Below are 13,371 nucleotides of genomic sequence, written 5' to 3'. Positions count from 1 at the left end.
AATGGAATTTATTTAAATAAGTTTGCAGCTGTGCTCCGAAATAACTCGGATGCATGGTTCAATTCACCAAGAGCACTTACTACTGGGCAACATTTTATGGAACGCCCTTCCGGTTGATGTCAGACAGATCCCCTCCCTGTTGAACTTCTGGCACCTACTGAAGGCTTTAAAAATATCAGCAGCCATTTTAACCAAATTCTGATTTTTATAGTTTTAAGTGATTTTTCTCTTTCTTGCATTAAGCTACTTGTACACCAGTTGGAGAGAGAGAGACAGAGAGAATTCTAATTAAACAATATAGAAATTGTTGAAATAATAAATCCTTCTGGTTTCAAAGAAATCTCAAGCTTCCAAGCTAAACACACACAAACACTCTTTCGTATATAATAAAAACAGTGGAATCCTACAGACGTCTACTCAGAAGTAAGTCCCATTGAGGTAAGTGGGGCTGGCTACCAGGTTTTAGGATTGCAGACTAATCCGTTACTACCAGTGTTTTTTTCCTGTGGAAGTCAGCCCATCGCTACGATAAAATATTTGGATAAATTACAACTAATTCGATGATGATGCAGTAGACAAAAGAGAGTTCTGTTAGCACAGCTGTTACTGCTAATTACAACTTTGGTTTGGTAAATGAAATGTGCTATAGGTCCACTCTGCAAATGAAATTATATACATCTACATCCATATTGCTAAAGACTTGTGTGGAATGATACAATAACGACAGTATTCCAGTTTGGGACAGGGAGGATATATGTCAGTTATTTATTAACATAAATTTGCACTGTGCAGAATTGCTTGTTGCATAAAGTCAGGAGGAGAAATGGTTAATGGCTCCACCTGGCCCCTTGGAAGTGCTGAGGAAACCACGTATAAGGCGTGCACTTCCCTGAGGGTTTGTATCAAAGAGAGATGTATATAGGGGGGGGATATGTAAATGAAACTTCATCTAAGGAAATTAAAGATTTTTACAAACTTGACAAAAATGTAAACGTCATATTTAAAAATAGTGGAGGTGGCATATGTGATCAGGATAGGAGCTTTGCATAAGAATGTTCTTCAAAGGTGTTTGAGAAGAGCTCTTTACCTCCCCCCCCTTGCCGTTTTTGAGTTGGTATGATCCCCTGGGCTTTTCCTCCCTGCCGCAGGCTCCTTGCGTTTATCGGGGCTTTGCGTGTGGGTGGAGAAGGATGGAATTGTGTGGGCTGCTGGTTTGCTCTTCCAGTTTCTTGCTCATTCAGATGAGGGCTAAGGAAGCTTATTCTTTTTCGATAGATTTTTTTTTTCTGGGGTGGAGATTTAAATAAAATCAGCCACAGAAATGATTTTAAAAATTACTTTTAGAAAATGGTTGTGTGTTGTATAACAATGCTAAGATTAAGTGTTCAGTGAGCTTTTTTATTTTTTCTGGATGTCTTCATTCAGGCCTTCTCACGAATGTTTCATAGTGATAATCTGTGGAAGAACATTTTCATACGATTGCTTAGGCTTCCTCTCTTTATCTCTCTGTATTTATCTTTGGTTAAAAGGGAGACTGTTTAATTTGCTAGGAGAGTTATTTGAGGGTGGAACTGAGGACCTTAGAAAAGAGGGTGGTTTTTCAGTCAGGAGTGTTTGGCGAGTAGGCAAGAACACAGAACAGGCCAAGTTTTTGGCAGAACTAGATTAAATCAGACTACAAACCTTAAAGAAGTCTGTTAGTTACAGTTAAGTAATGCTTGATGCATCCCCAAGTTAAGGGATCTCATACCTCAAATGCAGAGACCCACAGGGCAGCTCACCAGTTGGACCTTGTATGGTGCTTTGTGTGGCTAATCCATTTGAATGCAGGCACTTGCTGGTAGCAAGTTGGCACATGGAAGCAGATTAGGGAGGGGCACTCAAGAAGAATGAACAATTTAGATTATTTATATCTTGCCCTCATAAAATGCCAGCATGGTGTACAACTATACAAACAAAACAGGAAAAAACAGCACAAAATCATTCAGATGCCTTGCTAATCAAGAAGATTTTGAACAGCTGCGTAGACTTAGGTTTTCTTCTCAGCTGCTGTGAACTACTAGGCTTTGTAGCTGTTGAAGAGCTCCCAGGACAGTTCATGCCACGTATGCCTTGCTATGATCAAGCCTTCAGAATTTCTGCAAGTGATTTTTAATTGAAAAATAAAACATTAAATGTTCACAAGAGATCCTCCAACGACAACAAGGAGAGGCATTGAGAACCAGCAAGAGGTGTCTTGTCAGGCAGATTCCCAACGAAAAATATCACCAGCGTTTCAGGCTGAACTGGATGTCTGTAGAAATACAAAACTTCAGGCATTGTATACACTACAGTATATCAGACCAGGCTTTTGAAAAATTTGTGTGAGCTCCTCCTTTGCTTTCGTTTGAGAAGCGGTTTGTCAAGGAGGGCAGAAGGCCTATTCTGGCTGCTTTTCTCTCCATTGAGAGTTTCCTACTTGCTGCTATTCTCCAAATGACATTTTGTGGAGAGGGGTGATATTTCCAACATAACACAACATTTACAAAGTGAGAACCATGATTGTGTGTGAATTATCATTACTACCAGGAACATACTGTTGAGATTTTGCTAATACAACAGTTGAATAAAGGAAATGAAGTTAGTCTATTATTTGTAGGACAAAATTGTGGATGTATTTTGTGGTGAGGAAAGGGGTGTGTTGAGAATAATTGCCATGGATATAGACAAGCACAAAACAATGGCTGAATGGATCCTTCATATTCAGGACAGTAATACTTCTGAATGCAGATGGCAAGGCTGCCCTCTTTCTTACTTGTCTGTGAGGTATATCAACAGCAACAAAAAGGGTTATCTGGATTGACGAACGCTTTATTTTAATTGTTTGTTTCTGTAAAAATATTTTATCTTACTTACGAAGTTATAAACCACTTGATCAAAAAGCTCTCCAAGCAGTGTACAAATAAAATTGCAGATAACACATGGCTAAAATCCACAACCCAATTAAAAATAATATACAGAAAACAATCATAATTAAAAACCAAGACAAATCAGCTTTGAAAGCAAATGCAGGTGACTAAATCATGTGTCTGGATAGGTTTCTTTTCTGCAGGTGTCTAAAAGTGAAGATGCCTGCCTAATGTCAATAGGGACCTGTATTTTTAAAAAACATATATTTTATTACATAATAACCAATCATAACATCTCAGAAACCCCCTTCCCTACACTCTGTAATCAATTCAATTCAAATTTATTATGCGGTCATAGACCCAGTATACAAAATAGTTAAACAAACTGGCTAAAAGACAAACTGTACAGTAAAATATAAGTAGCAGTACATCATTAAAATAGGACATTGGTGACTAAAGAGAAATCTTACGTATGGCTTGATGGAATAAATGAACTTGGCTACAGGCACCGTGATTGACTTGTCTGTGTCAGCCAGCAAGTAGTTCAGTAACCGCTCAGCAGACCTACCAAGAAAATTTTCCATGATAGGATTTAAAAATCTGGATTGTTAGCGTTATAGAGAGGAGAAACCAAGAAAAAAACATGGGTCAGTGATTCAACCTCGGCATGCCTACATGGACATAGACGGTATTCATAGGGTATATCCTGATAGTGGCCTTCTAGTATTGCAGAGAAAAGGCATTTAAATCTAGCTCCGGAAAAGGCATGGCGATATTTTGGGATAGTCACGTTTTCCAGGTATGCGGCACGATTAGGAAATGCAAACCCCAAATCTGAGTAGTTGAGCGAGCAAGATTTGGAAGCGTTTGACATGGAGTATTAAAGCTCTACATCTTTGATCTGTTTCTCAATTATCTGTTTTGCTATCTCGGGCTCTAGTGTAGATAAAAAATCCAGTGCAAAACCTAGCATAGTCAATTTGGCATGAAAATTTTTTGACCATGAGCTAATAAAAGCATATTTCCAGAGAAGGTTTAAGTATCCCAAAGAGGGACCAGCATAAGCCACTTTAATCCAAAATCTAAAAGCTAAAGACCAAGCAGTGCATTCCATTGATACCAAACCGGTCTCAAGACGGAGGCCTGCAGCAGGAACGCATTGTGGCATTCCAAAGATTGCTCTTAAAAAAGTTGAAAGAACTGATTCAACTTTAGAGTTGAAGCTCTGAACCCAAATTGGAACTCCGTAAAGCAATTGGGGAAGAATTTTAGACTTAAATACCTGGATAGCAGCAGGTATAAGGTGTTCTGTGCAGTCTGGACTACAGAACGTATATGAGTGGTCCAGGAAAGTGTAGAATGGAACGTGACCCCTAAGTATCTATATTGCTTGACCTTGATCTTGTGTCCGTTGACTGTCCATTTGCCCACAGATGGCAGTGCAATAAGTCATGAAAATACATAGGCGTTTCAGGCCTATTTTGGACAGGGACATAAGGACAGTGTCATCAGCATATAACAACAGGGGGCATTTTGAATCGGCCACCTTGGGTGGATGGAAATCGGCAGATTGGCAGCTTTTGCTCAAATCGTTCAGAAACAGATTAAATAATGTGGGAGCTAACATGCATCCCTGTCTAACCCCTTTAGTGGCAGGGATGGTTTTAGTTAAGCTTCTGTCAGCTCTGCATCTTACGCGAAGCGTGGTGTATTGGTAAAGACGATTAATAAGGTAAAGAAGTCTCTTATCCATAGTTGTTTGAGATAGCTTGGCCCATAGCTTATCTCTGGAGATAGAATTGAAGGCGGATTTGAGGTCTATGAAGGCAACAAACAGGCTGTTTCCCAGGGAGCTCATACACTTTTCTGCCAGGTGATTTAATACTATGCAATGGTCAATCGTGGATCTGCCCTTTCTGAAGTCTGCCTGTTCCCTTCCCAGAATAACCTCCTTTTCTAGCCAGGAAACTAGTCTTGTGTTTAGGTAGCTGGCGTACAGCTTACCTACTACTGATAGTAAGCTAATGGGTCTATAATTGGAAGGGTCAGCTCTGTCCCCTTTCTTAAAGATTGGAATCATGATGGCCTCAAGCCAGGCCATGGGAAATTTACCAGAATAGTTGATCTGGGAAAATAAATTGGCAAGTAAAGGGGCCCACCAGTCTGTATGGGCCTTCAGGAGGTATGGCGTCAGATCCCGGTGCCTTACGGAGCTTAAGACAGCTGATCAGAGATTTTATCTCCATCTGTGTTACAGGTGGCCAAGATGGAAGAACGTTAAGGTCTACAGTGAGTAAACTCTCCGATGCATAATCCCTTGTATCCGCGAACATCTCAGAAAAGTGATGTTCCCAAATATCAGAAGAAATGCTACAGTGAGGTAGACTAGGGGAAGCTACAGCATCTGTAACCAGGGACCAGAAAAGTTTTGAGTTATTGTTTAGAAGCATTTATCAGGTCCTTCCACCCATTTTGGGTTGCCTGTCTCTTTTTGGTAACTATCAGTTGTTTGTACTGTCTTTTGATAAAGCAGTATTCTGGTGGCAGCGCATTTGAATTATCCTTCCTGTATTGAGAATAGACCCTTCTCAATTTCTTTTTAGCTTCGAGACAATCTTTATCAAACCATCGGGGAAGACTCCATTTGATTAAGGGTCTAGGGTAGTGGGGGTTTGGTTTTAAGATTGTATTCAGGGCAGAAATCAGTTGCGAGTAATCATCTAAGGCAGTGGTAACTTGACTTGAAGGCAGTACATTTACATTTACAGTTTTATAACCTAATTGTAAGGAATCACAGGGTTAGTTTCACTGCATACAGCATGCCTTTACCATCTCCATCCTAGGGCCTATATTTAGTTTCCAGTGGCTAAAGTTAAAAAGTAGTAGTTCTAGAACAATTCTTCCTTTTTACAACTAATTGGTTCCTTACTTTTTGAGAGCCGTCCATATTGCTACAGAAAAACAAGGAAAACCAAATCTTCTGCTTATCCCAGCTGCTGCTTCAGCATGCAGAAGTGTAGTGAAGGGTGTCTAGCAGACCTTATTGCAACAGTATCAGAGAACTTGGATGTGCAAGTGACATATTGAAGTTCTCTCTTCTTCCTCCCTATAACATGGGACCAGGCTGTCACTCTTGATACAGTACCCACACTCCAGCTGAGTAGGGCCCCACTTTCGGGCGGTTTTAGCTTTTCTGCAGGACCCTGGAATGGAACCTGCCGTATGAGTGAGGCTCTACTGTAGGTGAGCATGCGCACGTGTGTGAGTGCGCACATGTGCTGGGGCCCAGGGCAAGCTGGTGCCCAAGGACACTGGCATGTCTGGCGCTGTCCCTGCCAGTCTGCATGCAAATCAACGGAGCATGAGGTTTCTGTATGAAACTGAGCACTTGGTTTAGCCTGGGAGGAGGGACAATTTAAATTTAAACATTTGCTGCAACCTGAGAGGTGTGGGGAATTTTTTGCTGGAAACCCAAAGCAGTCTCAGTCCCATCTCTGATATGCAATATTAACAACAGCCTACATTGCAGGGCTACTTTAAACTAGTTTCTCAGCACAGTCCTGCAACAGAGGTATAACAGTGAACACGGTTGTTGAATACTATCTCTTTTGTGCATGGATGCTGCTGCTTTGTCTACATAATGGAAGGCACTCCCCTGAAGTTCAGAAATCTAAAATAAGATTCTGGGGCACATCCTTAAGAGAACAGCCACCAGGACTAGAATGTGCTTTCTCATCACTGAAAAATATAGCTTTCCCCTCCCCATACATTTAGAATTAAGAAGCAGGCTTTACAGAGCAATAGAGAAGTCTCTCTGCCACAGCACCTTTTCTTTAGTACAGGAGTCATCAACCTTTTTGGACCAGAAGGCACATTCCAAATGATTAGACTAATTCATGGAGGACAGGGCTATCAATGGCTACTAGCCATGATGGCTGTGCTTTGCCACCCTAGTCAGAGGCAGCATGCTTCTGAAAACCAGTTGCCGGAAGCCTCAGGAGGGGAGAGTGTTCTTGCACTCGGGTCCTGCTTGCAGGCTTCCCCCAGGCACCTGGTTGGCCACTGTGAGAAGAGGATGCTGGACTAGATGGGCCACTGGCCTGATCCAGCAGGCTCTTCTTATGTTCTTATCAATACCTCGGCACAGTCATTAACCAAAATGGAGACAATAGTCAAGAAATCAGAAGAAGGCTAGGACTGGGGTGGGCAGCTGTGAGAGAACTAGAAAAGATCCTCAAATGCAAAGATGTATCACTGAACACTAAAGTTAGGATCATTCAGACCATGGTATTCCCGATCTCTATGTATGGATGTGACAGTTGGACAGTGAAAAAAGCGGACAAGAGAAAAATCAACTCATTTAAAATGTGGTGTTGGAGGAGAGCTTTGCGGATACCATGGACTGCGAAAAAGACAAATAATTGGGTGTCAGAACAAATTAAACCAGAACTCTCACTAGAAGCTAGAATGATGAAATTGAGGTTATCATACTTTGGACACATAATGAGAAGACATGATTCACTAGAGAAGACAATAATGCTGGGAAAAACAGAAAGGCGTAGAAAAAGAGGAAGGCCAAAGAAGTGATGGATGGATTCCATAAAGGAAGCCACAGACCTGAACTTACAAGATCTGAACAGGGTGGTTTGTGACAGATGCTCTTGGAGGTCACTGATTCATAGGGTCACCATAGGTCGCAGTCGACTTGAAGGCACATAACAACATCTTGAGGGATTTATTAGAACCTGTGAGCTTATGGTTCTGTTCTGGGGCCTTAATGTCACCTAGCAAATCTGCCTGGATTTCATCCTTTTCCTTTCTCTTCCTCAGTACAGTAGTGTGGAAGGAGGCTGGCCTTGACCCTTCGTCTAAAGACCCTAACCCTTGATATGCTTTAAACTGCTTTTTATATTTGTCAGTTTTAGACTTGCAAGCTGGCAGGAAGGAGGAAGTGGGTAAGGTTGCACAAGATGCCTTGTGTTCTCAGAGATGGGAGAGCTGACATAAGGCCTGGACAGAAGCCAATTCATTTCCCTGAGCAATGCAGAAAAATAATCAAGTCTCTCCAATCTCTTCCTGGCTCTCAGTCCCATCAAGCATTTTTTAAATTTATTACCGAAACCATGCATTAATTAATGTTGAGTTACACTTCAGTCAAACAGGCCATAATGCTGAATATTTGAAACATGCTTTGATTTCCAAAAGTTATTGTTCCCATTTGACTAATATATGCAATTAAATACAGTACTTTTAAGTTACTAATCATATACTTAACAAATAAAAAGGAGTGCACTTTTGGTGAATGCAAACTGAAACAAAAGAAAGCTTACTTTAAACAAAATCAATTCAAACAAAAGCTTATCTCCTATCATCTGAGGTAATGTTCCAGGCATGCAGTTATAAAATAGTATCAAAATCAAACATGCTTATATTAAATTCTATTGTGCTATCTTGCAACAACATTTCTGGAAAAGGGGGAAAAGTGTGTTGAAACCATCTGCACTTAAGAAACCTTAGCAGCATTGCAGATGTTCTGTCCCCCTCCCATACATAATAATTCTTCAATTTTAATAATGTATACAGCAAAAACAAAACAAAAAAACCCTGGCATATACTTATAAGGTGCCGCATGTGATTCTGTAGATCAGAACTACAAAAAAATTTCACAAAGCAAGGAAATATATACTGTATGTCGGTCAGTCTAAACAATGGCAAATACTTACTGCACATTACTGCTGAATATTATTTGGATGCATTTTCTTGGATGCATTGTGCAGTTTTTGTAGAAACATTTCCTGAAATCCATGCATATTTTAAGTCCTCTTGAGCTGATTTTTAAAATTGTTAAAAATTTAAAGTTATGGGGAAATGTGTAGGGCTAGAAGCATACAATTTATATTTATACCTAGGCTAGTCCAAAGAGTTATAAGTAACCATTTCCACCAATTGGAAAATATCCTTTTTAAAATAAAACAAAAAAGTAAATTATCTTTCATGGATCCTGAAAACCTTCTTGAATCGCTGAGCAAAAAGTTGCAATGCAACAGTGCATTTACAAGGTAAAGCATCTACAAACTGTGGCTGCTGATCACTTAAAGTCTTCAAGCTGCCAACGTTTTTCTTTACATGTTTTTAAACATCGGTCAGCAGCTTGCTTTTAATGACACAGTTTTGGTTGGCTATGGTGTAGTTGCCAGTTCTGAGGTTAGCCTCTCTAAAATTGTCTATGCTATTATTCATGTTCTCTTCAATTTCCATGTACTCAGATTTGCTGATTGTAGAGGCACTATGACGACTCAGATCACCATCAGATGCTAAATTAGGAAAGCTAACTTTAAGTAACTGAGCCTGTTCTTCCCCTTCTGTTTCTCGGTGGTAGAAGTAGTTGAAGTTGGACACAATGACAGGTACAGGCAGGGCAATTGTTAGCACACCAGCAATGGCACACAAGGAGCCCACGATTTTGCCTCCAATTGTCACAGGGCACATGTCACCATATCCCACAGTGGTCATGGATACCACTGCCCACCAGAAAGCATCGGGGATGCTGTCGAAATGAGTGGCAGGCTCTTCAGCTTCAGCAAAATACACCGCGCTGGAGAACAAAATCACCCCAATGAAGAGAAAAAATATTAGTAAACCTAACTCCCTCATGCTTGCTTTGAGGGTTTGTCCCAGAATCTGGAGGCCTTTAGAATGTCTGGAGAGTTTGAAGATTCTAAAAACTCTTACCAGTCTGATGACTCTCAGGATAGCTAGAGAAGTGGCCTGCTCCCCCTTTTGAGGCCCCTCCCGCTCAGCCATCTCTGTACCCACAGTGATGAAGTAAGGGATGATGGCCACTATGTCAATGAAGTTCATGATGTTCTTGAAGAACTCAGGTTTGCTGGGACAAGCAAAAAAGCGCACCACCAATTCAAAAGAAAACCAAATGATGCACAGAGTCTCCACGATGAAGAAGGGACCAGTAAAGATACTGGACTTGTAATATATGGTGGAGTTGTCACTGCGGATTTGGGGTCCTGTATAGTCCTTTTCCAGTTCTTTTAATGCTGGCAAAGTTTCCAGGCAAAATATCACTATGGAGATTAAGATCACCATTACAGAGATTATTGCAACGATCCGAGCTGGCCCAGAGCTCTCAGGAAATTCAAAGAGCAGCCATATCTGCCGCTGATATTCCCTCTCAGGGAGAGGCCTCTCTTCCTCTTTGATGAACCCCTCATCTTCCCGGAACTTCTCCATGGCCTCCTCTCCCAGTTCATAAAACTTGATCTCCTCTGAGAACATGTCTAACGGCACATTAACGGGCCTGCGAAGCCGCCCTCCAGACTGGTAGTAATAGAGGATAGCATCAAAGCTGGGCCGGTTCCTATCAAAAAAGTATTCATTCCTCAGTGGATCAAAGTACCGCATGCGTTTCTTGGGGTTACCCAGCAATGTGTTGGGAAACTGGGCAAGAGTTTTCAGCTGGGTTTCAAATCTCAGGCCCGCAATGTTGATCACTACCCTCTCACAGCATCCATGGTCATCATGTACACCAGGCTGATAGCTGTCCTGAGGGTGGCCTGGCAAAGCAGAAGTCTCATCCATATTATCCCCAGCCATCACAGTCATGGCAGCAAAGGGATGGGAAGGACAGAGAATTTAGAAGACGTGATGGGATGTACAAGGAGAAGAGTTCCAAGATAAGAAGCCTCCAGAGCTGAAGTAAGTGAAGAACTGAGAACCTCAGAGGAGAGGGATGCTGGATATAGATGCAGAAGGAGAGATGAGGTCCTGGTATGGACAGCTCCAAGAGCAGGAAATCAAAGGAAGGAGAATGGAAGACAAAAACAAAAAAGAGAATAGATATCAGGGCCTGGAAGCTCAAGGATAAAGGCACAGGGGTAGGTTGAATGGTGCCCAGGCTGGAAAAAGAAAGGAGTATAAGGTGCTGATCATATGGGAGGGAGGGACAAAGGCTCTCTGGTTGCATCGAAGAACAAAGAACAGTGGCTGGGGTCTGTTAACAACACAGTGAGAGTGGGGTTGCCTTCTTAGCAGTTTCCTTTTGTCTTTTAACACAGTCCCTTTGCTTTTCTCCAGGATGTGACCATGCTGCTGCTGCTGCTGCTGTATTGCGGCTACTGTCACACACTTTCCCTCTATAAAATAAATAAATAAATACGGTGGCTGGAAGGAGACTGCTTGAAATGCCGACTCAGCAATATCCACTGACTTCCCACTTGCTCTGGACTGGCCCCTTCCTCTTTATTTATTTATTTATTTAAAAGGAATAAAGCTCACTTCGGGGGCACCTGGTAGATACTGTAAAGGGACAAGAAGTATATGTATAAAAAGCCTCTTTAATGTGTACACACATATATACACACAAATCCACAGCAATTCCAGTGATAAAAATCATGCAACTCTTTCCATACTGCAACCCAGTCCTTAGGATTCCACTAAAGTAAATTAAAATACTTCAATGCACACATGATTTTTGAATCAGTGTCCTTCACAAAGTCTCCCGCTTGTTGTAACTTCTCAATCCCTGCTTAATAGATACTTTATTCACTTACAAAGAATTTTGCCTTAGAGCCCCATCCGTCTGGCACAAGTCAAGAATGTCAGCCTTCCAATCATGTACAACTGTGAGCTTTCTTCTGAATAGCAGAATCCAGGGACAAACTTCTCTTTAGATATAAAGGGAAGAAGGATGGAGGGGGAAGGTACCTGGAACTTCTAACTATGAAGCTACACATTTCCTTTAACACCTCCCCCCCCCGCCCCCAATCCAATCATTGGTTGCGGTGAACAGCAAACTTGACTTTGAGGAGGATTTCTCACTTACCTGCCGCGGTGGTCGTGTGCTGCAGCAGTGGTCACAAAGCAAGACCCCGACGGAATGCGTCAAGGCAGTCCGCCTTGCAGTGGCAGCATCCAAAGCGCAGCGGCAAAAACTCAGCCACCTCCTCCCTTCTCAACAATAATATACAGATCGCTTTACAAAGCTGCCTGCGATATTCTGAAATATTCATATACCACTAGCTTTTTATTGCATTGAGAAGACTGGAAGTTAATGAGGCGGCAGAACAACAGATGAGGAGAGAAAAGTCGGGGGTTTCTTAATGTCCAAAATGAAATCGAGGCAGGAGGGAATTGGGGACCCGGAAAGCTCGCTTCTCGTTCTTTCTTGCCTCTGACTGCGTATCTCCCTTACGGGCGGCTAAGACAAAAAACGGGCAAGGCGCTGTCCTGCTTCTGCACCTGGATTTCCCTAGAGCTGCTTTGGCAAGAGGGGCGACCGCAGCAGCCGCAGGACTCACAGAACCTCGGAGGCCAGGAGACAGCTGCGAAGATGGGAAGCGCAGGCAGCTAAGGCGACCGAGCTCCTGAGTAGGTTGCAGTCTCAGCAGAAACCTGAGAGGCCTTCGGTGCAGCCAAGGCATTGCGGGGGGGGGCGGAGGATGACGGGAGGGCAGTATGGCGCTTGGTTCCCCCACCCACCCCATCTCAGTCCTCTTCCCAGGCCATTCAAATAGCAGCAGCAGCTCACAAACTGACCGAGATTGTTTGTCGTAGGCTTACAAGGCTCTCACGTGGCACCCTCCTACCCACCCATCCCCTCCACCTCCCACGACCTTCTGGAGGATGTCACATTGCAAATTCCCAAACCAACGCAATGCAGGCACGCAATTTGCAAAGCATGTTGAGAGGTCAAGGCGGATCTGGAAGCCTCTTCCCGCACCCTTCCCCATCCAAAAATATGGGATGCCCCGAACTTAAGCCGGCAGGGTACGTTCACCAGGAAGGGGGGAAGCAGCAAGCAGGGCCTCTTGTCTGACTTCGTCCACTGTGCACAACTAACCACCAACGCGTAGCAGGTTGCCGTTCTTGGCACACTTCCTTCGAAGTAAGTCACATTAAACAAAGTAGGACTTGCAGTTGAGTCGCTAGGCGAGACAGGGCGGCAGCCGACGAAGTTCTTTCCGTCCAGAATTTTTACTAAGGAGAGCTGGTTGGGGGCGTGCACTTCTTTGAAAGGGGAGGGGAAGGAGTATGTAGACTTGATTGACAGTTGTCGGAACTTTGTGGCGATTTCCCCACCCACCCATTTATTTGGAAGTAAAATCCTGCGGATTTCAGTTAACTTTCATAAGAACATAAGAAGAGCCTTGTTAAGTTATTGCGTTTCAGATTGCAAGCAAATGATAATATGAAAGGTCGTAAGTCGGTCTATTCAAGGAACAGTTCTCCTCAGATCGCACTCCCTCCTGTTTCTTTTTTTCTCAGAATTTAGAGACAACCCCCCCCCCCCCGCGCAAAGTCTTGGCTACGCCAAAGAGCGCTCACTTGTCATGTTTGTTCAAAATACACGAATCAGTTTACGGAACTCTAGCTCGTCAGAACATATGGGTTAGTGGAACATTAAAGTATCCTGCGATTCGAAAGAAGATGCAGGGATGTTATTAAATCTACTGCTGCTATCTTCTAGCCG

General features: G+C 42.7%; 1 protein-coding gene across 3 annotated transcripts; it reads right to left on the bottom strand.

The window, feature by feature from the left end:
• Positions 1–932: 932 nt before the first annotated feature.
• On the bottom strand, positions 933–12,487 carry LOC133390168 (potassium voltage-gated channel subfamily A member 1-like). 3 transcript variants are annotated; one of them, XR_009764327.1, is made up of 3 exons: positions 11,725–12,487; positions 3,359–3,452; positions 933–2,293 (listed from the first exon to the last, which is right to left on the bottom strand). XR_009764327.1 is itself a non-coding variant. In XM_061638176.1 (2 exons), exon 2 carries the CDS (start codon positions 10,503–10,505, stop codon positions 9,021–9,023), a length of 1,485 nt encoding a protein of 494 aa, XP_061494160.1. In that variant the 5' UTR covers positions 10,506–11,198; positions 11,725–12,487; the 3' UTR covers positions 8,111–9,020. The 3 variants fall into 3 exon arrangements, 2 of the variants coding, with proteins under 2 accessions (XP_061494160.1, XP_061494159.1); XM_061638176.1 differs by lacking the exons at positions 933–2,293; positions 3,359–3,452 and adding an exon at positions 8,111–11,198; XM_061638175.1 differs by lacking the exons at positions 933–2,293; positions 3,359–3,452 and adding an exon at positions 8,111–11,035.
• Positions 12,488–13,371: the final 884 nt, after the last annotated feature.

Source organism: Rhineura floridana, chromosome 8 (assembly GCF_030035675.1).
Source record: "Rhineura floridana isolate rRhiFlo1 chromosome 8, rRhiFlo1.hap2, whole genome shotgun sequence".
NCBI classification, from domain to species: domain Eukaryota; kingdom Metazoa; phylum Chordata; class Lepidosauria; order Squamata; family Rhineuridae; genus Rhineura; species Rhineura floridana.
This window is presented reverse-complemented; position numbering and strand designations above follow the sequence as displayed.